Below are 24,943 nucleotides of genomic sequence, written 5' to 3'. Positions count from 1 at the left end.
TAATTTCACAAATGACACTGATGGGGCGCAGGACCGGAAGAGGCTGAAGGGGTGAATGTCTTTTCCATCACTCTTGCTTTATTCTGAGTTTCATCTCAAACTTCAAATCTCCACTCCGATCATTTTCTGATATATTTTGAAGGCGTTCCAAGTGGTCTTTTAAGTATAATTTTGACGTTTATAGCCAAAATTAAAAAACAAAACCTTCTCTTTTTACACACTCTCCCACTAGCTTACGGCTTCTCACCCCCCATTGCAAAAAAACATTGCTGGTGCAACAACAATACCAAGCCACAGCTGTACACTTTTTGAGCCATATGCCATTGTGGATGAGGAAAACAAAGACGTTCATCAGAATGGAGCGGAGCAGGGAGCTTGTAGCTGTGCTGTTGTAGCTGTTACACTTTTTCAAACCACATTTTTATTTGTTTGCTCCTGATTTGCAACGATTTGAATAAAAAAAATACTTAGAAATGCTGTTTCAAGCATAATTTTTTTAAATCTATGTCCTCCACCATGAGAAAAATGCATGTTAAAAACACTAGAAACACCATTTTCATCAGAGTGGGTCTTTAAAAAAGAACAGGCAGTATCAGTGAAATCTGTGGACTTTATCTTTTTTTATGGAGCATTGCACACCATCAATTACCGCTAATTTGTCCCGGTTCATTTAGAAACCTAAACATTTGAAGTCTTAATCTTGTTTTGCTTTCGTCGTGTTGTTGATGCCTTGTTGGGTGGAGACCACAAGGTTTCAGTGACAAACACACAACCTCCAAAGGAACAACCGGGAGGAAACACCGTCCTAGTGGACAAACCGCAACAAGAGTTGGGCGTGTTTTTACACAGATGGCCACTCAGGGGGGAAAAGGATATCAGCTCCATCTGTTACCCAGAAGTCCGCTTGCTTCCCTCGCCGGGATTGGGCATTTAGATATCTTCTTGATTTGATTGAGGGTGTTGTTGGAACCTAAGATGAACTCCAAATCAAGAGAAGGCAGTTTCTATCAACACGTGAAATGTTTTGCCCCTTTAGAGTCACATTTGTCAGAGAAACACAAGACTTTGTGAGCAGATACAAAGCTGCAGTTCTGCATTGAGTTCTGCATCCCCTCACACATAGGGGATTCCTGTGATTGCCCCTGGGTGGGCGAAAGGGCACCGGAAAATGACGAAGCTGTTAGGGTTAGATCTGACCTCTTTCTCAGCTCCAGAATCTCGAGAATGGTCCCACTGTAACAAAGAATCGTGTTTCCACCAGATCAAAATTCAACTCTGAATCCATTTAAATTGCAGATTTTGGGAGTGATGATGTCAGTTAAGAGCATTGACAGGCGTACTTTAAAATCATTTATTTACTGTCTTCTGCTACCCTCTAATTAAATCAAGTTTGTTAAAAATACTCCCCACATGTGCTTTAAGCGTTTTCTCGTTTAATGAGCTGATGCTATTTTGACCAGCGTGAGATTTTTCTGGTTCCAGAGTTTCTTCTTGCCTGCCAAACTTTTTTTTTTTTCTGAGCAGAACAACAGTCTTGCTGTGTTTTCCCTGGAGACAATCAGTGAGACTCAGAGAAACTAGATCTGATGCTTTTCCAGGGCTCCCTCCCCTCACAAACACCCCTCTATAATCTCCACCTCTGCTCTGTGTTCTCCGTTAAACACGTCCTTGCGTCACTGATGGCTTCCACCAGCCCGCTCGGGACGGTTTCCATGTTTGGTTGGAGCTCTCCACAAGCAGAAAAAAAGCTTCTGCTGCAGGGTGGAGCATCAGATTTATCTATATGTATCGCCGAGCCTAAAGGGTTTGAGTAAACACAAAGAGAAGGGCCCTGCCAGGTGAAGAAAGAGAGTCAGTAATGGAAACCAGCTGTCCAGTTGACTCAGAAAAGAGCCAATAGTCTGGAGTTTCATCATAGTTTTTCCAACAAAGGTGGAAGTAAAGAAGTTGAAATGAGGCTAGATGGAGAAAAAAGTGACCTTAATGGCATTTAGAGGAGAACGGATATGAAGGGGGCAGAGAAGAAAATGGAGTGGGGGTCCAGTCTTATTTGCCAGAGGCCCGGCTGCCTCACAAGTCATATTTTAGTGACATTTCCTTCTATAGACGTCAGTGCTGGGGATTGGGCAGGAAGCAGTGGTCGTTTTTTTGTGTGTTTTTTCTTTTTTAAAATCTGCAGATGGAGTCAGCTTGCTGGGGTTTTTCCCCTCCCTCCTTCACCCCCCCCCCCCCCCCCCCATCTGCTGTCTTTCGGCGACTGTCAGTGCAGCGGCATGTAAGCGCTGGATCTGGGTCTGTGTGTCAGTGCTGCTGCAGAGGGGAAGGGAACGTTGTCTGTGCCAACGGAGGTAGAGCTCTGCACACGTGGGACCGTTTAAGTCCCCCTCCACACATGGCTGGACAGTCTGGTCGGAGTTCAAGACAATCAAAACACGCGGTGGAACATATGCACATATAAGGTCTGCTCCATGTGCAGCAGAAGCACCTGTAATATGTGTTTACATGAGATTGGAAGATAGCTCAAAAATACTGCACAATTTTCAAAAACTTGCGTTTTTGGTTAATAATTTGCCTTTTGAGGTTAAATTAATTTTTTTCCACGAGATTGTTTCATATTCTTTATTGCATTATAGGATGAAGATGTCGGATTTTCTAGTAAAGGAACACAAAAGCAATGTTTAAACTACACACCTAACTCTTTGAAAGAGTTTTTAAAGACCCACTCCAATAACAATTGTGTAATGTTAGGTTGGGGGTGGGAGTGTGCAAACGGATAGTTCTTAGGTATGGGTGACGGGAAGGGGGGAGGCGGGTCCTCTGTGCCAGTAGTCTCGGAGGAGACTCAGAGGAGAATTTCTGACGAACTACTGCCGCTCTGTAGAAACTATGTCCCAGAAATTGACACCGTTTTTTAATCATTTTTGGCTAAAAACAGCACAATCACTTATTTGCGTTTGACATTTTATCTTTTCACAAAAAGTGTTAATTTTCTACTAGTTTTTATGTTGCTTTGCCACGAATCCTAAAACTATATTAATATCTCAGTCATTTTTCATGTATTTTTGTTTTCTGGATCTCCAGCTTCCTCCAACAGTCCAAAAACATGCTTCGTAGGTTAACTGATGTCTCCAAATGGTCCCTAGGTGTGAATGTGTGGTTGTGTGTCCTTGTCCTGGGTGTGCCCCGCCTTTGCCCAACTGGAGCTGGGTTGGCTCCAGCAACCCGGTGACCCAAAAAGTGATTCAGCTCGTTCTGATGATGGACATTAACATTCTTTAAAATGATGGAAATAGTCTCACAGCTATTTTGTCAGTAATTAATGCTAAAATGTCAGGATATAAAGTTATAATATATGTTTTGGTGAGTTCATGTCGATCTAAAGTGGAATTTCAGCAGACTACTCCATTTCCCCTCATCACAATCTTAATCTGAAGTCTAAAAAAGAGCCTTTCCACCTTCAATATGCAGCTCCTCTAATCTGTATTTGCTCCTTTTTCCTGTTTAAATGGGTTTGTTTGTTTTTAATGCTTGCTTCAACCATGGGGGTCAGTGGCATTGAGACCGCATGCTGGAAACTGGAATGCACTGCTGGGCTTTCACTTCATTTTCATGCACACAGAGGCATGAGAGGTCCATCTGTGTGGCATCCACATCTCCATCTCTCCCCCCTCCCTCTCCCATGCAAATATGACCTACAAACTCAGTCCAAGTGTGACAGACGAGAGCATTGTTGAGCTGCAGCCAAACAGCTTCCTCGCCGCCTCCTTTTGGCTGCGTGTGACGTCTGCCTCTTGTGTCCTCGTCGTTTTCAGGTCTTTCTCCCTCACATCTCATTCTGTTGCTCCTCGCAGGAAGGAAAACGATCTCCCGTGACATTTTTTTTTAATTTCTTGTCTCCAAGGTCTAAACAAAGGCATTTAGTTTTGCTCAGGGCCCAGCTGTTGTGTAACCCAGTTTGAAAGCGTGGGACGAGAACCGAGCGACCCTTGCCTCTCCTGCAGCTGTTTGCTCCGATGCCTTTCATTGTCGTGTTGGTCTGTTTGTGTTTGGGACAGTTTGAGGGGAAGAAGTTGGATCACTTTTCACTGGCAGTTTCGTGTCTTTGTTGTGTGTTGGTGACACCCTCCCTGGGATGGGGAATCCAATCTTCTGGCTTGGTGTTTTTGTTTGCATCAAACCTGTTTATAGGTATTAAAGGTCCAACTTTTAAAGATGATGAAGTTACTCCAGGCATGATTGTGCACTCTGGTTCTAAACTGCATTAACTGAATTCTCTCCTGCCATCAAATGCTTCCTCTGTCACATTTAGTTCCAAATAATGTTGACAAACAATATATATTTATCAAGATCTGGATCTCCTGGACATTTTTTTTAACTTAAAGCTAGTTTCTCCAGAAAGACTTCAACTTTTCTTTTGTCTTCCGAGATTTCCTTTTAAATTTTGTTGCTTTTCTTTGTTTCTTTATCATTTTAATCTTTTTTTTTTGGTAATGTCGTGGCGTTCCTTTCAATTTCCACATACATGGTCACATTTTTACCACACTTTCTTGATTTTTCTGTTTACAAGTTTAAAACAATGTGGGATCAGTGATGAGATGTGCATCGCCTAGATATTTAAAATCTTCTTTTCCTGAAAATATCTCAACTTCTGTCACATCTTTATAGTTGATAGATGACTTTTCCCTGTCTAAAATAAAATGCGGATTGTTTCTTTTTTACATTTTTGGCTGCAGTTTACTTCTCTGAGGGGAAGTTGTCTTTGTTCTTCTTTTAAATGCAGTTTCCGTTGGGCCACGTCGGTTCCCGTGTGTTTTTTTCGTGCGCGCATGCTGGTGATAAGAGCCTTCCTGTCCAAGGAGATGTTTACTTTCTTCCACGTTTGTTTCCAAGAGTAGAACGAGCCGCCGCTCTCACTGTGGCCCTGACTTAGCTTTGTCTGGAGGTTGTTTCTCCTGCTTCATTCCAGTCTTCAAACCCACAATGCAACCTGCTTCTGAATTCCTTTATTAGTCCAAACATATCCTCCAGGACTGCAGGCTGTTACATTTGTGGAAGCAGGATCTGATATAAATTTATTTTTACTGGAGAAACACACTTGCATACCTTTTTTATTGGATTTCTTGTTTAGGGATTTAAATATGTCTCATCTTTTCTAGTCGTACAGCCTTTCCTGCACGGAAAAAAATTACTGTTATCTTTTTTTGTTAGAAGTTACATCAACATTTGGAACAAAAATCTCGGAAATCCTTCACAAAGAGCAAAGAAGCTGTCAGGTTGAAAGGAGCGCAGAGTCCGAGTGAAGTTCCTGTCTTTCTGCCAAGCCCGAGGGGACGGTCAGCCTCATTGTAGCCCCCACAGAGGGGATTTAAAAGGGTCAGCTTTAACAAGGGCTGTATTGATTCTCTGTGTTGAGCAAAGAGTGTCTGTTTTTGAAGACAAGACAGGAGCGGCGCTGCTTTCTGTCCTCATGTCTAAGCCCTCTTTCAGTGAAGATGTTGGGGGGCAACAATAGGCGGTCTGGACTTGAGTGGACTGCACACTTTGACGACTTCAATGGTATGACTGAGTTACAGTCATTAAAAATGCTGTCATTTCTAAGTCATCCTGAGTGTTTAAACCAGCTGTTTAAGAAAGATCTGATGAAGATTTTGTTTTTGGTGTTTTTAAAATCTTCTTGAGGAATTTTTCGGATAATAGAGGACACATAAAGAAAATTAAGCTTCAAATTACATTTCTTTATTCAAATCGATTTGTTTTCAAATCATTGTGATTTAAATACATAATCGTAATGAAGTAGACAAGAATAATGCAGTTTGAAAAAAGAGTGGATTTAATACGTATTTAATACGCTGGTCGGGCCTCATTCTGACGGCTAGGTCCATGAACGTCTTCATTTCTTCATCCGAGCTGGAATCTGGATCATAACCTTACGACTGGATAATTTCAATATTCATTCATTCATTCATTCATTCATTCATTCATTCATTCATTCATTCATTCATTCATTCATTCATTCATTCGTCCCTCTTCTTCGGTTTATCCCTTTCGGGGTCACGGAGCTGCTGGAGCCTATCCCAGCCACTTATGGGCGAAGGCAGGGGACACCCTGGACAGGTCGCCAGTCTGTCGCAGGCTCACACATATCACACACCCATGCACACACACATTCACACCTATGGACAATTTAGATTAACCAATTAACCAATGAAGCATGTTTTCAATATTGCTCGGCATCAATGTTAGGTTGGGCATCTGTAAGCTAGCAGGTGAGTGTTTAAACAGAGAGCTCTCAGTTATGGGTGACGGGAAGAGGGGGGTGGTTCTGCCCAGTAATCTTGCAGTTAAATTTCTTCTGCCGCTCTGCACAAACTATAATCTAGAAAACAACAAAGGTTTTTTGGTATTTGCTAAAAACGGCATAATCGTTGTTAAAAGACCACCACAACGCCTTTAAAATGGTTAAAAATGATTAAAGACTTGAAATTGATTTACTGCACTTTGATTTTCCTTTTGTCAGTTCTGAACATTTCACCTCATCAAAGAAGAACCTCTACAGCCGTTCTTAGCTCCATCCATGTACAGTGATTTTGTTTCCTCTAAAATGAAAACAAATACACTATTTTATCTACACAATTTCTCCCAAACAGCACAGTCTTATGGTTTCTTTGATTGCAAAATAAGTTTGACCATTTGCAACTTTTCATGAACCTGGTTAATGTGCCATTTGTTTCCGCTCAAATTCCTCTTTGAGTGACTTAAAGCTACAAAAGCATCCAACCACAGACTGGTGTGGAAATGCTGGTTTGTCCAAATTCCCTTAAATCCGTCTTTGTCTCAAAGGTGTGATTTTATTTTTTTTAGCCTCCAATCTGGCGGTAAAGAGAAATCTAAAGTGGAACTTTGTTTGTTCCAGTAAAACAGATTTTACTGTAGACATCTTGGATCAGTCTGTAAATAATCAGAAGATTCTAGGAATCGCTTTTCCATAACCGATCTTTTTACAAACTAAAAGCAGAAACGGACTGATGTCTATTTCCTCTCAAAACAGGTTTTTAGTAAACAAGAGACGTTCCCAAATATTTTGTTGAAAACATCTGCATGTTTGGTTCTTTAAGAGTTGAAGCAGCGTTGTCAAAGTTCCTCTTCTATCTGCTGTGAACCCATCCAGCAGTTTTTCTGGTCTAATCACAACCCTAGATCTCCAAGAAGGTGACTTAATCCTAGCGTGTTTTGGTTCTGCAGGAGAATGTGCTGTGTCCCATGTCTGGTCTGGATCAAGTGACTGGACCCCCTTAGGCCCATGTTTTCTTTGGGATGATTTATTTGTGTTTTGGGGTCACAAATCCTGGGGAGCTGGTTCTGATCACATTTCTTTTTGTTATCAGAAATTAAACAGAAAATACGTTTTTTTTCCCCACAACTTCCTGTTGCTTAAACAGGCCGTCAAACACAGCTGGTTGACTGATGCGCTATGAAAACTGACTGGAGAGAGTTTGAAAAAAAAAAAGACTGAATCATGTTCATTATGAAAGAGGAGCCCTTCAGCTTTTATAAATTCATGTTAAACAGCTGAAAGCTGTCATTTCTGATAAAGCAGCATGTTTGGATGTGATAAGACACAACAGCAAACTTCAGATTCTTTGCTTCTGCATCAAAAAGCTTCACAATTTGCATCAAAACACTAGATTATAGAAAAGCTGAGAGGTTTGCGTCATTTTTAATAGCATTCAAGTTATGTTAACACAATAGTTTTTTAAGTTTGGACCAGGGGAAAAACTTTCCCTTGTTAAAAAAAAAGTACTTTTAATACAAAAGTATTTAAGTATAAGAGTACCCTAAAAATACAGAAGCGCCTCACGTTTACCAGCATCTTCAGGGAAGGAAGCAGCTGTGGTGCTTTTTAAGGCAATCAGATGAAGGCCTCCTGAAGGGTATCAGTCCAGGGAGGGACCACCGCGGTCAGAGGCAGGGGGGGTTGTTGCTATAGCTGGGGAGGCTTTGGTCTGCAGGAACGTTAAGATGAACAGTATATATGTGCCACAATAATCACTGCACAAAAGCCAAGAGGAAGTTTGCACACTGTTTCACCTGACAGAGATGTTCTTCAGCTATTAGGAGAATTCTAAACTTGATCAGTTGATTTAGAAATAATTTTTATTTGGAAAATCAACATGAATTTGTTAAATCCAGAAATCCAGTGTAATATAACGCAATATATATATATATATATATATATATATATATATATATATATATATATATATATATATATATATATATATATATATATATATATATAGTCAATTCTTTTGTTATCCTCCTTAATACATAACAGCAACAACAACAAAAAAGAGCTAGTTTGTAACTGGATTCCAAATTTTACCACTTATTGTTTCATCTTTGTTGAGTTGAATAAAGTGATTTTCATAACCAAACATAATGGATTTTAATTGAAAATTTGACAGCTAAATCAATATTAAATCAAATCTTGTAGTGCTTGGCAGTGATATAATTTGCTGTGTTGTTTTTCATTTCTACATCCCATAAAAATGTCTTTATCTTTCAATCATTATTATAGGTTTTTAGCTTCACGTTTATGCACTTTGTAAATTTCAACTTTAAATTATTTAAAATTTAAGTTAAGACACGGATATGAACTTTTGAACAGAATCCTGTGTTTACGTCACTGAAATGTTACAGTTGGATTGGAAATGAAGACTCGTTTTTGTTTCTTTACTCACAGACTTAGAGAAAAGCCCCTTTCCCGGTGGACGTTTGTGTGACTGTGCTGTTTCCTCAGGTGTTTCAGGACCTGGGAGTGTCCGTTCTGTCCGGAGCATCAGAGGGCTACAATGTCTGCTTGTTTGCTTATGGCCAAACGGGATCAGGGAAGACTTACACCATGATGGGAACACCGGTGAGGAGTTTTCTGCAGCTTACAGCGATCACACCCAGTTTAGGGAAGCGGTCAGTTTAAACAATTCTGTGTTTTTCTTCAGGACTCCACAGGTTTGACTCCTCGTATTTGCCGAGTAAGCGTTTTGGTAACAACAAAGAAACATTTCAGGTTTTTCGGCATGCAGCGCTCAGCTCAGTTACCTCTGACTTACAGGGTCTTTTTCATGGTGAAGAGGCTTTCCAGGATTCCCAAAACTCAAGCAGAGTGGAAATCAGGTAAGAAGAACTCAGGTTAGACATCTATATATGATTCAGACCTGCTAAAAAGTTCAAACAAGTAAAATATAAATGTAAAAAAGGTTAAATATGTCGCTAATTTCAAGCAGCGTTTATGCCTACAAGTCATACAGGATGCAGAAAAAGGACACCCCCCCATTTTTAAAATAAAAATACAAACAATCCAAATAAAAAGAAGCCCTCTCATTATTTTAAAATGGTTTTCATTCAACAACAAAAAAAAAACTGTTCAATACATATTATAAATCCATTTTCTTAACCCACTATATCCCTTTTGGGGTCACAGGGTTGCCGCAGCGCGAGCCGGCTACTGTTGGGCGAAGGCGGGGTTCACTCCGGACAGGTCACCAGTCTGTTGCAGGGCGCATTATATACAATGTTTAAAATATATTATATTAAGCTTTGTAGAGGCAGTTTAGTGCTTAAAATACACAATTAAAAGAACCACACTGCCAATGAAAAGGCAGGAAAAACTAGTCCTAAAGTAAAGTTCTGTAAATGTTCCAACAGTCATTGTTCAGTTTGCATCTAGTCTCTACCTTCTTAGGGATCATTATTCACATTCTAACAATGTTATGTTTGCATAATATACAATGTTCTTGTGCCTTAGTTTTATTTTTATTAAAAAAATCTGTTAACGTATCTTATAAGTCGGGGTTGCCAGAGGTGACTTGGTGTTTATCAAACACGTGTGCGTAACTTGAGGATGCCATCTGCTCCTGCAGCTTCCTGGAGATCTACAATGAGCGCGTGCGAGACCTGCTGAGAGGAGGCGAGCAGAAAAACAGACCCTCGCTGAGAGTCCGAGAGCATCCAGAGAAAGGACCTTACGTACAAGGTGAGCCCTCTCTGCGCCTGGGTGTCATATTTACTGTGCAGTTGTTGGAGCTAAGCTCCAAAAAAAAGAAATAAGAGATCTTCTATCTATTGTTGCAGTCAAGCATCCTCCGTCTGTTTTAACTTAACGTGACGTAAGGTTATCTTTAATAAATTAAGGAGGAGGTTGAGATTTAATTGAAGGTTTTTGGGGAAAAAATAAATAAAACTAGCCTTCCAAAATCTTTCTTGGATCTTTAAAGGTTCATGAAGAAAACGTTTCGCTGCTCGAGCAGCGAAACGTTTTCTTCATGAACCTTTAAAGATCTTTCAGGAGCAGAATCCTGGGATAACCCTGATCAAAAAGATTAAACTCCCAAATTCAGAACCAGGTTCCCCCCTGAGCACCTTTCTTCCCATTCCTCCCATTTGTCTTCTTCTCCGGTGAGTATAAAGCCCCACATCCACTCATTGTCTGCATCAGGGAGAAATCCCATTTGACCAGAGGAAGTGAAGTCATTTCCATGAGCCCCCCCCCACACACGCATACACACACAGCTTATTTCCCTCCTCCTTGAGTATTTGCTGCTGCTCCGTGTCCTAAAACAAGAGCTGACATGTTTTCTGTTCGTCTTACACCCTAAAATGCTGAATTGTTTCACATTTTTTTGTTGTTTTGAATTTTTTTTTCATACAAATCTTTCCTAGATCACTTTGCAGTGTTTGTATTTGTATTTTTTTAGCAGAAATGTCAGCTAAACCTCCAACCAGTTTATGATTTATGCTATAAAGCATTCAACCCACTGTTTTCCTGTTTCTCTTTCTTTATTATAATATCTTCCGCCATTTCTCTGCCGCTTAAGTCCTTCTACAATTTTTCAGCAATTTTAACCATTCAACTATAAATTATGTTCAGCTCTTTCAGCTTTGATTTTTGGATCTTCAAATCCTGTAACTTTCCAAGATATTCCAGAATTTCCAGGATTTTTGCCTCTATTGAAATACATGGGGAATAGATGGTGCAGGAGCTCGCTGGTTCGATACCCGGCGCTGGTATTTTTCACAAAAATATATTTTTTATCATTGTGATTTTTTCACTTTATTTATGGTCAACTTTGATCAATTCTTTATTTATTAAAACATTTTTTTTTGCCAATGATTACCCTTTAAGTTTTATTTTCATTCAGCATTCAATTTTGATTCATTCATTCAGCATTCAACCCTGCATTTTCCTCTGGAAATCAGAATCTTTATTGTCATTGTACATGGGGATACAATGAAATTGCAGCAGCCTTGAAGTGATGGAGTTAAATAAAATAAAGTAAAATAGAAATATTGTGTTTACATTTCTAACAGAAAAATAAACAATATGTACAGAAAAATTAACAATATGTACAGAACTGTTAAATATTAAATATGTATGGAAGAAAATAGAATGGAATGAGATGAGTTGCTGTGAGCACAGCATAATAAATATTGAGTTATTGCACATAGACCCGGTTATTGCACAGAAGTCAAGATATTGCACACATGTGTAGTGTTCAGTGATTTAGTATTGTAAAAAATCAGAGTACGGTGTGGTTGTTGGAGGTATGTGTATTCCGTATGGTAAATGCAGCTCCTTCTAGTTTTAATAGTACATATATATATATAAAGTTTAAACACCTTTCATCTGTGTTTTAACCCAGACCTGTCACAACACGTGGTCTCAGACTGCAAGCAGGCCATGGACCTTCTGGAGGAAGGCATCGCCAACCGAATCACAGCGGCCACTCACAATCATGATGCCAGCAGCCGATCGCACGCCATCTTTACCATCCAGTACACACAGGTCGCACTATTTCTTAGAAACTCACATCTCAGAATTGTAAAGCTTCACTATTTACCACTTTTTTCCCCCCCTCTACAGGCAATCCTAGAAAACAACCTTCCTTCAGAAATTGTCAGCAAGATCAACCTGGTGGACTTAGCTGGAAGGTTAAATTGAAATTTAATTTTTGGTACTTCAAGAAAATAGGAAGTTCTGGTTAAAGTGCCCCCTAGTGGATCTTAGGAAATACCTTTATATTTTCCAAAATTCAGTTTTACCACCATATTGTTTGTTTTAAAGACCCACTCTGATGAAAATTATGTTTTTGGTGTTTCAAACATGTTCTTGTGGCGTTTTTTTCATGATGGGGAACATATACAAAGAAAATTAAGATTCAAATTGCATTTCTGAGTATTTCTTTGTTTAAATTATGAGTGAATCAGAAGCACATTAAAAAATGCCTTTTTAAAAAGAGCCTATTTGTTTTATAGAAAATACGCTTCCTGTTCTGCTCCATTCTGATGCATCCACTTGCAGACAAAAAGATCCGTGTACATCTTCGTTTTCCTCATCTGAGCTGGAATCTGGATCTAAACTGTACGGCTGCATTGCTCCAATATTGCTCGCCGTTTTTGTTGGATCAGTAATATTAGCTTGGGGGTGTACGGGGCTGTCAGCTGGTGGGAGAGCATGCAAACAGCTCTCAGAAATGGGTGATGGTGAAACGGAGCAGGCAACACACAACTCGGAGGCGAATTTCTAATGAACCCCTGCCGCTCTGCAGAAACTAGAAAACTTTAGAGGTTTTTGATTTTGGCTAAAACGGCACAATCACAATTCAAAGACCTCAATAGTTCAAAGTGTGATCGCAGTGGGACTTGAAGTCATTTTAATCACATGGCAGGGAGCTAATGTAGTTGTCATGTTCTTGACAGTGAGCGAGCAGATCCCAACTACAGCAGAGACAGACTGACGGAGGGCTCGAACATCAACAAGTCGCTCGTAACTCTGGGAATTGTCATTTCTGCACTTGGTAAATAAAATGTTTTTTTTTTTATTATAGAGGTTTGGAGCCTCTGAGGAAAACTCAATTTAATGTGAATTTAGCTTCAATGCTCTCCTGCAGCTTCTCTCAGTCTCCTCTGTTCTGATTGTATTCCCTGCACATCCTGGATTCCTTCGGCTCCTCAGCCCAGAACTCCCACATGTCGAGCAGCTGTCAGAGCATCAACAGTGTGGCCTCCGAGGGTGACGGCAGTATGGTGGGGAGTAACAGCAGCTCCCTGTCAGGAGGCGGGAGGAGGCACTGCTTCATTCCCTACAGGGACTCGGTCCTGACCTGGCTGCTGAAGGACAGTCTGGGTGGAAATTCCAAGACCATCATGGTTGCGAGTGAGTATTACTCTAATTTAAACTTAATAAAATGAACTTTTCTTAGGTCAAACTTCATAATTAGCTTCCTGTACTTGAGAGCTGACTTGTCCTTCTGAATTTCAGCGGTCTCACCCTCAGTGAACTGCTACAACGAGACCCTCAGCACGCTGCGCTATGCCGCACATGCAAGGAACATCGTCAACAAGCCGCGGGTTAATGAGGTATGAGCATCCGGAGTCCGTGTTGGGCCTGGATGTTGTTGTGGTGGTGGGCTCACGCGGACTTTGATGTGTGTGCAGGATCCCAATGTTCGGTTGATCAGGGAGCTGAGGGAAGAAATCGACAGGCTGAAGAGCATGCTGCTCGGCTTTGAAATGGTTTGTCGACTTACGTTAAAGAGGACTCTGAAGTTTTCTTAATGTATGAGTAAACAATGCAACAGGGCTTTTTTCACAGTTATATATTTATTCCGTATAAAGTTTTTGACTGATTTTTTCCCCTCACTTTGAACTAAAAGCAGCGTAACCTCAGTCCGTCCCTGAGCGACGAGCGGGACGGGAGTCTTTCTGAAATCGTTCTCCAGAATGAACTGAAGGTGACACACATGCTCTAATCTGATATTTTTAAACAAAGCAGCGATGCGTCTGCTCTGATTCTGGTCTACAATATCCGTCTGGCCGTTGTTTACCTCACAGGTGGAGCAGCTGACTAAAGACTGGTCAGAAAGTTGGAGAGACAAGAAGGAGCTGCTGGAGCAATACAGCGTGGACATCAACGAAGACCGAGCCGGCTTCCTCATCAGCTCCCTTCAGCCACATCTAATCGCTCTAGACGGGGACGTTCTCAGCACCAGAGTCGTCTTTTATCACCTGAAGGTACGACAGAAAAAAAAATATATATACAGTGGTCCCTCCTTTATCGCCTGTGTTACATTCTAAAAACAACCCGTGATGAAGTCCTAACTACACACTTTATACACTTTTCTCCGACAATAACACTTTCTCTCTTGTTCAAACTGTCAAAGTTCAAACCTTCAATGCATACAAATATCTGCTAGCAATCGAAAATGTTTGTACATTTGGAAACTGAACGCATTCTGCACAGGAAACACGGCACAAAGGAAATTGGTTGACAATGGTCTCCATCCTGATTGGCTGTAAACCATTGGTTGAAAATGGTCTACAGCCAATCAGGATGCGGTACACAATTTGCTGTCTAAAAAAGAAAAGAAATTCAAAAAGCTCACAAAATTGCACCACAAAAAATCAGCCGTGAGACAGCGAAAGATGGACATCAATATAGTGAGAAAACACAGTATGTGAGTTTAAAATCAATCAGACTACCGTATGTTTTCTTTTAGCCAAAAGAGCATTCAGAATGCGTTTAGCTTTGCAGATGGATATCTCTTCTTTCTTTTCAATAATACGTGTTAGCCCCGAGCCAATGCCACAACTATAGGCTAATTTCTAATTAACTACTGCCGCTCTGAAACTATGTCCCAGAAAACGACCCAGTTTTTTTGTGTATTTTTAGCTAAAAATGGCATAGTCATAATTAAAAGACCACTGTAATGCTTTTAAAACAGATCAAAATATTATCAGAGTGGGTCTTTTTTCCACTGTTTTAAACACATTCTTTATGCTGTCTTCACTAAAATATTTCTTTTCTCCACCTAGATTCCTCCCAACCTTCTTCTAGTGTTTTCATTTCTTCTTTGTGTGTAAGAAAACTTGACAAAAATGTTTTTATTGTCTCGGCTTTTGAGTTTTTCCTTCCCGCTGTCCTGTCAGCTCCCCTTCTGTGTGTCGTCGTCTTTCTATGTCGGATAAGAGGCGTTTAGATCTGAGGCTACGACTCAGGGGAGCTCCAGTTGTCCTGATTGTGACAATGACAAGCGTACCTTTAGGCCTGACAATTACGCTGTTTGCCAGCATGTGAAGATCTTTTTGCCACCTGGGAACACATGTGATCCCGACAACATATAAGAGAGACTTTCATCCCTGCGGAAAAAGTTGGCTTGTTTTTTTTTTTTTTTTTTTTCCCCAGGTAAGACGGAAATTTCAATAGGAAAAAAAAATGTTTTATGGAAAGAAATGTGTCAAATTCCCTTCTTTAAATCAACTTTTTATTTGAGTGAGTGAATTCTCAGGATGCACAGATGTGAACCCGTACAGAGTATAGCTAACCTTTATAATGGTTTGGATACAGGAAGGAGTCACCTATATTGGAGATCAGGACCAAATCGAAGAACCACACCTAGGTATGACTTTATCTGACAGCTGTGAAGTAAAAAAAGACAAAAGTCTATAAAGGAACTGTTTATTCGTATGGCATAGAAGATGGAGTGCATCGATATTAAGCTTATTTAAACTCATAAAGTGTTTAATATGTTGCAAATAATAATTCTGAATGCAGACAACACCACATTTGGAGTTACTTTTTGATAAATAATGCATGGATCAGTGCAGCAGGTGTATATCAAAGTGTTCAGCAGCATCTCTGAATTCTGTTTATAGTCCTGCAGGGCGGTGCCAGCTGTGAGATTGAAAACCACGGGGGTGTGGTAACGCTCAGACCGCTGGCGGGCTGCGTCTGTCTGCTCAACGACAGAGAGGTCACGGAGCCCTGCAGACTGGCTCAAGGTCAGATTTTACCCCCGTTTGTGAAAACTCTTTGATGTCGTGAGAGAAAAAAATGAAAGAAAAACAAAACTCTGTTGCCGGGCCAGAAATACTCTGCGGTAGTTTCTACATTCTTCTGTTCTTTCATCTCCATGTCAGAAGTAGGTTAGTGTGCACTTCCATCTGCACACTAGCTCACACACACTCATCGCCACATATAGACCAACGTTTCCCGTATTCTTACATTTTTGTCATCCAGATGGATTCAGATGGTCCGGCAGTGCTGCCACCGCACACTGCAGCATGTGCACACACACACCCACACACACACACACACACACACACACACACACACACACACACTTTTGTCATCGTCTCTCATCAGTGCTGCAGGCAGAACTGCTGATACTGAACAAGTCTGTCTCCAGGGTCCGTCATTACCCTGGGAGGGGTGCACAAGTTCCGCTTCAACCACCCGGCAGAGGCGGCGGTCCTGAGGGAGCGCAGGCGGGTAGGCGCTGCTCACCTGAAAGTGTTGGTTCCGATTGTGACACACAGCACCGATACTCTGTTTACATTGAGAGTGGGTCATTCTTTTCAGGCCAGTGAAGGTGTTTGCCCCTTCAACCAGGATGACAGGTAAAAAGTTAGGTGTGTTTGTGTGTTCATGTTTGTGTGCTTGAAGGTCTGTGCATGTCTGTACCGTTAGCAAAAAGTAGTCTATTTAAATGTACTACAAGTATACTCAATCTGTACTAAAATTGAGGCTTTAAACTTAAAGTTTACTTTTCTATACGTAGTATCTATCTATTGTAAACATAAACTGTTCCCATTTAGTCTGAAGAAGTAGTAAGTTGCTCAATTATATTTAATAAAATGAAATAAACTGCAGGTGAACTACTCTTTGCTAAGAGTACTCATGCTTCTGTTTGCACGTGTATGTGTCGGTGTGTGCGTGCATTTGTTCTTCTATGTGTTTGCGTGTCTTTTTTTGTGTCTGTGCTTGAGTGTGTTTGTGATTTCACATTTGTGCACATGCACACGTGTGTGTGCGTGCATGTCTGTACTCGTGTGCTTCTGTGTCTTTGCACTTGTGCATGTGTGTTTTGTGCGTGCGCTTGTTTGTGCTTATGTGAGTGTGTGCATTTGCAATTGTGGGTGTGTGTATCTTTCTGTGTGTTTGCTCATGTGTATGTGTGTGCACCTGTGTCTGTCTATGTGTGCACTCATTTGAGCCTGTATGTTTGCAGGTGTTCACGTGTGTGTCTTTCTGTTTGTGTGCATGTGTGTCTCTCCCTGTGTTCATCTGTGTGTTTGCATATGTGTGTGTGTTTTTGTCTCCTTCTATGTGTTTGCCTGTGTGTTTGTGTGCACGCTGGTTTGTGCTCCTCTGTGCTTTTTTGTGTATTTGCACACGTGCTTGTGGGCTGCTGTGTGCTTTTTGTTTGTATATGCATGTTTTTGTGTGTGTGTGTGTGTGCGCTTGCATGTATTTGTGTGCACTTGTGTGTGTTTGTTTTTGTTTGTGCACTTGTGTGTTTTTGTATGCACTTGTGTCTGTGTGTGTCTTAGCTCATATATGCTTTTGTGTATTTACACGTGCATGTGTGTGTGGGCTGATGTGTGCTTTTTGTGCTAGTACATGCACATTTTCTGTTTGTGTGTGGTTGTGCAAACTCCCAGCATGCATATTTCATAAAAGTTCTGAGTCATGGATGTAGTTATTCTACAGAAATAGGCCAACACTTCATGCATGTTTTATTCCTGTTGGTTGCTATTAGCCCCTCCCCTTCCTACACAAATGCACACACACTTTGAACAGTACTTGTTATCTTTTTACAGCTTAAGAACTTAAAGTAATTTTACTTCATCTCTATCAGCAAATTACACGTTATCATAATTACATTCCTGTTCGATTCTTCTGTTATCGTGTCAGAGAGTCGAGGCCTGAGCAGCTGGAGGTTGCCGGTTTCACTCTGACTGAGGAGTCCACGGTGAGGCAGCGTGTGGACGAGCAGAAACGCTTGGTGGAGAGTCTGAGGCAGGACATCCAGGCTGAGCAGAGACGAGCTGAAAGAGAGCTGGAGAGGGATCAGGCCCACCTCAGGCAGCAGCGCACCGAGAGTATGCACTCGTTTTCTGGTGTCCATCATTTTAAAGTGCAGACATCCCATAATAACGTTTTAATTTTTTCTTTCAGTTCAGCAGTGGATAGTTGAGGAGAAGCACAGTTTAGCGGTTGCAGGGAAGATAACCACTCATGAGTCGGGAGTTCAGGTGGATCTCTTTCCTGCTCCGCTTCTGGAGAAACTACGGACTCACGTGTTCAGGGATCAGGAGGTCGAGGAAAACCGGCCTCTTATGATGAGGGCCAGGAAGAAGGCTGTGCAGGAAGAGCTGCTGAAACATCACGCCCTCTGCCGCGCCCAGAGCCGCATCCATCGGAAAAGGCTGCAATATCAATTAAAGAAAATCGCCAACAAGCAGCATCTGCTAAAAGCTAAGAGAGAATTACAGCAGCTGGAAAAAAAACTTCCTCCAGGATCGGACAGTCCTGAGTCTCCAGATTTGGAATCTCCCTCAAGGCTCAGAGGAGAGTCGCTGTCTTCTCGAAGACACTCATTGTCAGCAGATCTGTTGTCCCGGCTCTACCCTCAGAACACACCTATCTTCAGGTAAGTTCAGAGTGAGCTTCATGGTTGACAGAGGGGAAACACTGTGTAATATTTTCCCTTTACTCTCATCGACAGACATTTCCTAAAGAGGAACAAGTCCTCAGAACGGACTTTAAATTCGTCTCCAGCTGCTGACTCCATCGTCAGTAGAAAGTGGATCTCAGACGAGTGTCTTCCTCGAGAAAGAACGCAGAGTTGTTCCGGATCTTTCTTGTCAGGCCGTAGTAGGCCCTGCTCCTCTGAGAACGTCCCACAAGCTGCCAAAGATGAGCCGCAGTGTCGAGGAAAACCAGAGAGAAAACCTCTGCTACCGAACCAAGACTTGTTCCTTAAGAACCGCCTCAAACAGAATGCAGCTGTTGGACCTGCGTCACTGCAGGTCAACAAGGAAAATGATCAAAGTTCTCCCACTCCCAGACCTGGTCCTGATTCATCTTGTTTGGTGAACTTAAAAATTTCTGACCATGTAGGAAACATCAGACTAGGAACCAGCAGAAGACCATTTTTTCCTCCTGTGAGTCCAAGGGTCAACACGGCTCTGTCCACGGTTTTCAGAAGATCTCCCACATGTGCAAAAGGAGGACAAATGCCGAAGCCTCATGGGCGATTAGCAAGCAAGTTTCACGGAAGACTAAGAGGACTCAAGAGCCTTAAAGAGGCCAAAGCGAATCCGAGCAGCGGCGCCATGAAAGCCGCCGTCTCGTGTGATGAGCTCGACCAGAAGTTTCTGTGTGGGAGCATCAGACGGTGGCACAGCACAGAAGCTCTGATGAACCAAACCAGCGGGTGCAAAGAGAAGCACCAAAGACCGCCGACATGGCAGGACGAGGACTTGGAGGACAGAACGTCGGATTGTGAGAGTCTTTTATCCCTCGACTCGTTGTCTTCTGCTCACGCTGCCGCTCTGGCCGCGCAGCTGAGAGAGGAGGATTCGAACCTGAGTGAAGCAGAAAGTGAAATGTCCACGGATTCACTGACGGTAGAAAACAGAGGGAAACGGGCAACGGTGCGTGAAAGTGACCAAACTGTGGTTTCTACGTACTCTTTGGTAGAAGATTCTGTGCTTTCATCCATGCAGAATGACAGAATCCCAGAAATTGAACCTGCTGTTATTCTGTCAGAGGAAATCTGGATGCAGCAGATGCTTCCTCCTCAAAAAACACAAACTTTTGCATTAAAAAAGCCTCCATGCTCATTTGAAGCAGATTTCCGAGGCAAAGATGATGTGCATAAACTGACTGAAGACTTAAGAAACATGCAGCCCATTTCAGCCGGCAGCTCAGAGCTGGGAAACCTGCTGGTACTCACTGATCCGGATTTGTTCATGGGAGCAGGTGAGAGCTTCCAAACCAAGACGCTTTCCCAAAAGGAAGTGAGGCTGATTCATGCAGGGAGGAGTGCAGGTAACAGGAAGATCTCAGATGCTCAGGTTGGAGCTAAAAATCACATTTCCTCGTCCATCAGCACTGAAGGCATGAAGGCAGCAGTGCAAAAACAAGGCCTTGAAGAAGCCACAGGAGAACCTCCAGGGTTTGGGAAAAAGGATGCGTTTTGTTTGACCCAATCCACTCCCCAAACCCCCAAAACAGATTGGAATTTGTTTGGGAAAGATCCAGTAGCTCCTGAAAGGTCATCTGAAACTGGAATGACTTTGTCAGGTTTTCCCTCTGTGGTGGATTTCTCCTTAAGTTTTGAAAACTACTTTGAAGAAACCGATGGCAACCTAAAGACACCTGACTTTCAAGGACAAAAGGTGACAGAAGCTGAAGAACGGCCATTTGCACTGGAAGAAACCAAGAATGCCGAGCCGCCTGCTGCACAGAGGAGGGAAGTTGTTAAACCGGCTTGTAAAAATTCCAGGAAAAGGAACAAAGAACAGCAAGATGTTTTTAAGGGCAGCCTGAAAATTCCAAAAAGGAGCAACAGCGGGGAGCTGGTTACTTGCTCCAACACTCAAGGCTTCAGCCTGAAAAATAAACGCCGCGATGACAGAAACGACAGCAGTCGTGGCGAGAGGCGGACTGACAGCTGTGGACCTCCTCACAGCAGTGATCCAGCAGAAGGAGGAGCCTTAGATTTCGATTCCTCTCCAGTTTCTGATCCTGTGGCTGAATCAAAGTATCGTGTCTTTAGAGATGAGCTTGAACACGGTGATAGGATTTCAGTGGGGGCTGCGTCCGCAGGCGACAATGCAGACGTGGGAAAGGTGAATGAAACAAAAGGGAAACATCAAATGAACGAGCTCAGGAAACATCAGGACATTTTAAACCATAAATGCAGGTCAGACTCCATCTGTAGTGCTATTGATCTGAGGATTTCTGAACTAGTGCAAGATCATGACAAGCTGCAATCGGGTGTCAAAGATGGAGCCAGGAAGTACGGGATTCAGAGTGTAAACACCTATGAGCTTCCAGACCGTGAGCTGGAGTTAACAGAAACTAAACAAAAAAAGGAAACTAGTAAAGATGTAAAGCAAAAGATCAGAAATGCTTGTGTTACAGCTGAGACTTTGGCATCAAAGACGACAACGGAAAATCCATTTCTGTCAAATGAGATCCAGAAAACCTGTAAGTCAATCAGTTTGAACGCAGAAAATGATTCTTTTTCACCTAAAAAATGTCAAGATTTTCCAGAAAGCGCTCCTTCTCTTCAAAACATTCATGTGGATCAGCAGAATGCGCCTCCTGTCACCACGGATGTCTGTTCTAAGAACGTGAGCAGCCAGAGAAGTCCCAAGAGCCCGGGTTCAAAAGCTGACTTCCTCCTGCAGCTCTCGACGCAGAGCTCGGGTCCACAACTTCACCAAAAACGTCCCAAATTTCCATCACAAGACACCAACTCCACTGATTCTGAGGATACAGCTACATCCATCGGTGCCAAAACTGAACTTCAAACGGTTTACAAAACATCTCCAGAAGCTGACATTGAATTGCATCAACTCCAGGCGAACCGACGTCTCTGCAGCCACGTCAGTGGAAACGCTGGCATGGATCTCATGGACCAACCTTCCTGCACGGCTGATAGAACTCACAAAGACAAATGTCAGAACCAATCAGAGTGCAGCTTTGATAAACACACGCGGATGAGAAACAGAGACGGAGAGGTGAGGAGTGTTAGAGAGGTTAAACCTTCACAGGAAACCACAAAAGAGCGTAGTTTTAGAGCTGCAGCCTCCAAAGAAGACAAGAGAAACTCTGTTTCACTTAGAAATCCTTCCTCTGTGTCCAAAATAAACTGGTTTAAAAAGAAAAAGTCCAGCCTGAAGGCTGGTTCCTCCTCTGATTCCTCTTTAAAGACCACGGATGAAGATGAGGAGGATGAAAAAACCTCTAAAGGGCTTCATAGTCAACTGTTTTCTAAATGGATTAAGTTGGGCACCAGGCAGTGCTGCAATAATGAAGTTCAGCTTCCCAGCAAGGAAATGTGCTCCGGTTCTCCTCCAGGAGCATCACTGAACCAAAGTGGGGGAAAACATGTAACAGACCCGCAGAGAGGTGAACCAAAACAAGAACTTAGAACGGGAGAGTCTCAGGACTATCCCATCCATTTCGCCTCCAGTGACATCAATCCCTTTGTGCACCAGTGGCAAAGCTGCAGCTCGAAGCATCATGGCTGTAGAAACCCAGCATTCGGAAGCGCTGCCGACCTTTCCTGTAAATCCCCTCTTCTAAACGGCTCAGAAAACCAGATCACAAGGTGCTGCAGTGTCGATAACGGCTTGAATGGACAGGAATCTCCTTTCAACTCCCACCTGAGCACCTATGCCACCGACAAAGGGCTCACCAGCACACTGAGCAGCATGGAGGATCACAAAGGAAAGGCATGCTCGGGGTTTCCTGCCTGTCAACGAGGGTCTGCAGACTGTCACAGACGTCGGGAAGCATACAGCCGCTCCTCAGGTCACGACGCTCCTCTCAACACCTCCTGCCAGGTGGATGAAATCATGTTTGTTTATTCGTCCGAGCTTGAGTGCAAGACGAGTCAAATGGCGGGGCGACAGAGGCGGACGTGCGAGCACAGCACGCAAACTAAAGCGTGCGACGGAAACGGCAGCAGCCCTCCGAGAAGAAAAGATCGTCACAAACGGAGTAACACCGATGTTCCGTCGTTCCACAAAAGCAAAGTAAAGGAATCGCCCACATGGGCCAGTATGGAAAGCATGTCAGCACGCCTTTCTAAGCTGATCGACAGCACTTCAGACCTGCTGGGAGACGTTCAGGGACTGAGGTCAGGGGACGCCAGGAAATCCTGTTCCAGTAGAAGCAACCCTTCGTCCTTCAGTGAAGCTCATGACAGCACCACGAGAGACGGGTCAACCCAGACAGCGTCAGATGTTGGGATCCAAACAGAGGAACCTTTAGCGCCGTCAGATGCTGATGCTGCTGCTCACTTAGGCAGGGGGTCGTTTAAGTCTCACGAAATCAATGTGACAGTTAAAGTCATCGGGTCGGAAGTTATCAGTGCTTCTCAGGACCAGAATGGACAATGTGTGGTGAAATCCAAAGCTGGTGAGAAGATTCAAAGCATGCCTGACCTGAGGTGTAGCGCCTCTGCAGCCGCTCAGTCACAGGCAGACTCCATCAAATCGTCTTCTGGGAAGATGGCAGTAGGTTGTCTCAGGCATGTTAGATCTGCTTCATCTGGAGTTTCAAAGCACAGAACGTCTGCGGCACCGGAAAGCATCCTCGGGTCTTCAGAGAAGAGGCTTGAAGATCAACCTTCATTAACAAACCGTCTGCCTGGTTTTTTAAAGAACCAGGCGATGTACACAGACCGCGCTTCTTCTCCTATTCTTACTGTGGGGACAAAAAGGGACTCCGATCTTCAGGGGAAGCTCTGTCTTCCAAAATACAGGAACCTTACAGCAGAACCTTCCTGTGGGGAGGAAAGTCAGAACGTTTCCTCAGTTCCACAAGACCTTCCCCGATTCCAACAGGACTCTCTGGGTTTTGATGAGTCAGAAACAGGAAGTTACCCAAGTCACAAGGACTTGGAGAGATGTTCTTCAGAGTTTCTGCCGTCTCTAGATCTTTATATGGATGTTAGGAAAAGTCACGTGACCTATACAGACAGAGACTTCCATTGGTCAAGCTCGAAACAGTCAGTCAAGCCAACATGTCGGAGTATCTCCTGCATGAACCCTGTTTCCCCCTCGCCAAGTTTACTGGATGTGCAAAAACAGGAAGCCTCAAATACCACAGATACGTGTTTTGATCCCTGCAGTCTTTCCATTCTGAGTCATGAGGGTAACATGGAGTCACCGACGCCCAGTGAATGCAACACAGAAGCCCTCGTAAACATAGAACCTACTGTTCTGGACCATCCAAGAGTGCCTGAGGACCTGCCCGTCCACAACAAGTTCATCAACTGGTCAGGCGTGCGTCTCCCGCCAAACCAAATGAGAGATGACCCCAGGAGCAGCTCTGATTGGGCGGAGGTGGAGAGGGTCGGTGTGGAGGCCGGGAGGTGGAGCGATAGAAGAGAAAAAGAGATCATGAGGCTGCGGCAAGAGCGAGAGCAGGTGATGGCGAAGGTCAACCTCAGCATGAACTCCACACCTCTGACTGTGGAGCTGACCGAGGCCAAGCTCCATTACGGGCTGGGAGAGACGGACGCTCTGCTGAAGATGCTGTCCCCCAGGTCCAAGCAAGATCTGCAGCCACAGGCCTCCGCTCCCACCAAGCAGCAGCTGTACGACCGGTGAGGGTTCTCTTCCACCAAAACCGCTTGGCTAAAAGGCTATAAATACAAATAAAAAATTCACAGAATGCAGTCAATTCATATTGTTTTCCTAAAATCATTTCATTAAGGCCTTTTTTTATGTTTCAGTGTGCTGTTTTTTGTAAAATGTCATCGCTTGATGTTTTTTTTTTCTTCTCAGGCATCGGCGGAGTATTGAGGGTACGAGGCAGCAGAGGGAGGAGCGCCTCCAGACTTTTCGCAGAGCTCGCAGTTTGAGTCCCAGCAAACATCAGAGCTGCTCTCCTGAAGCAGTTTCCCCATCCAACGATCAGCGCAAAGACAGCAGCAGGTCAGACGCCGTCAACCCGTACGTGTGCATGGAGGATGCAAAAATGCCATAAAAAAGGATTTGCACCGCAGATCATCGGGTCGTTCCAAGCCAGACGGACAGTGTCCAACAGACATCGAACTTCTGTTGCGAGATTATGGTCGAGCTCGGGAAGAAGCCAGGACTGAGATTGCAAGAGCTCGAGAGCGACTGAAAGAGAGGACGGAGATGGAAAAGAAGAGGCTCCAGCAGGAGATAAAGGTCAGTTTTCCAAACAAACCTTTAGCTGCCCTGATGACAAAATGCTTTCAGAAGCTGTTCTCTGCTCTGTGGCTGGATTTTTTTTATTCCACATGGTACAATGATCTTCAAATTTTAGATTTGAAATATTTGGCATCAATGTTACAAGCCTCTTATCTCTGATTAACAGGTGAATTCTCAG

General features: G+C 43.0%; 1 protein-coding gene across 1 annotated transcript in view; it reads left to right on the top strand.

The window, feature by feature from the left end:
• Positions 1 to 24,943, top strand: part of stard9 (StAR-related lipid transfer (START) domain containing 9) — a 37,899-nt gene that overhangs the window by 6,237 nt on the left and 6,719 nt on the right. Inside the window, exons 4-24 of the mRNA XM_023951905.2 lie at positions 8,801 to 8,917; positions 9,000 to 9,032; positions 9,113 to 9,174; positions 9,921 to 10,033; positions 11,700 to 11,842; positions 11,921 to 11,988; positions 12,757 to 12,854; positions 13,013 to 13,213; positions 13,319 to 13,416; positions 13,495 to 13,572; positions 13,713 to 13,790; positions 13,891 to 14,070; positions 15,404 to 15,455; positions 15,712 to 15,837; positions 16,245 to 16,327; positions 16,418 to 16,455; positions 17,753 to 17,940; positions 18,017 to 18,491; positions 18,567 to 24,191; positions 24,373 to 24,522; positions 24,594 to 24,762. Of these exons, the coding sequence (XP_023807673.1) occupies positions 8,801 to 8,917; positions 9,000 to 9,032; positions 9,113 to 9,174; positions 9,921 to 10,033; positions 11,700 to 11,842; positions 11,921 to 11,988; positions 12,757 to 12,854; positions 13,013 to 13,213; positions 13,319 to 13,416; positions 13,495 to 13,572; positions 13,713 to 13,790; positions 13,891 to 14,070; positions 15,404 to 15,455; positions 15,712 to 15,837; positions 16,245 to 16,327; positions 16,418 to 16,455; positions 17,753 to 17,940; positions 18,017 to 18,491; positions 18,567 to 24,191; positions 24,373 to 24,522; positions 24,594 to 24,762 (8,175 nt within the window). The remainder of the gene's footprint in view (positions 1 to 8,800; positions 8,918 to 8,999; positions 9,033 to 9,112; positions 9,175 to 9,920; positions 10,034 to 11,699; positions 11,843 to 11,920; positions 11,989 to 12,756; positions 12,855 to 13,012; positions 13,214 to 13,318; positions 13,417 to 13,494; positions 13,573 to 13,712; positions 13,791 to 13,890; positions 14,071 to 15,403; positions 15,456 to 15,711; positions 15,838 to 16,244; positions 16,328 to 16,417; positions 16,456 to 17,752; positions 17,941 to 18,016; positions 18,492 to 18,566; positions 24,192 to 24,372; positions 24,523 to 24,593; positions 24,763 to 24,943) is intronic.

This window comes from Oryzias latipes, chromosome 22, assembly GCF_053564925.1.
Source record: "Oryzias latipes strain Hd-rR chromosome 22, Olatipes_Hd-rR_3.1".
Classification (NCBI taxonomy): domain Eukaryota; kingdom Metazoa; phylum Chordata; class Actinopteri; order Beloniformes; family Adrianichthyidae; genus Oryzias; species Oryzias latipes.
The sequence above is the reverse complement of the archived record's forward strand: the minus strand, read 5'-3'. Positions and strand labels throughout refer to the sequence as shown.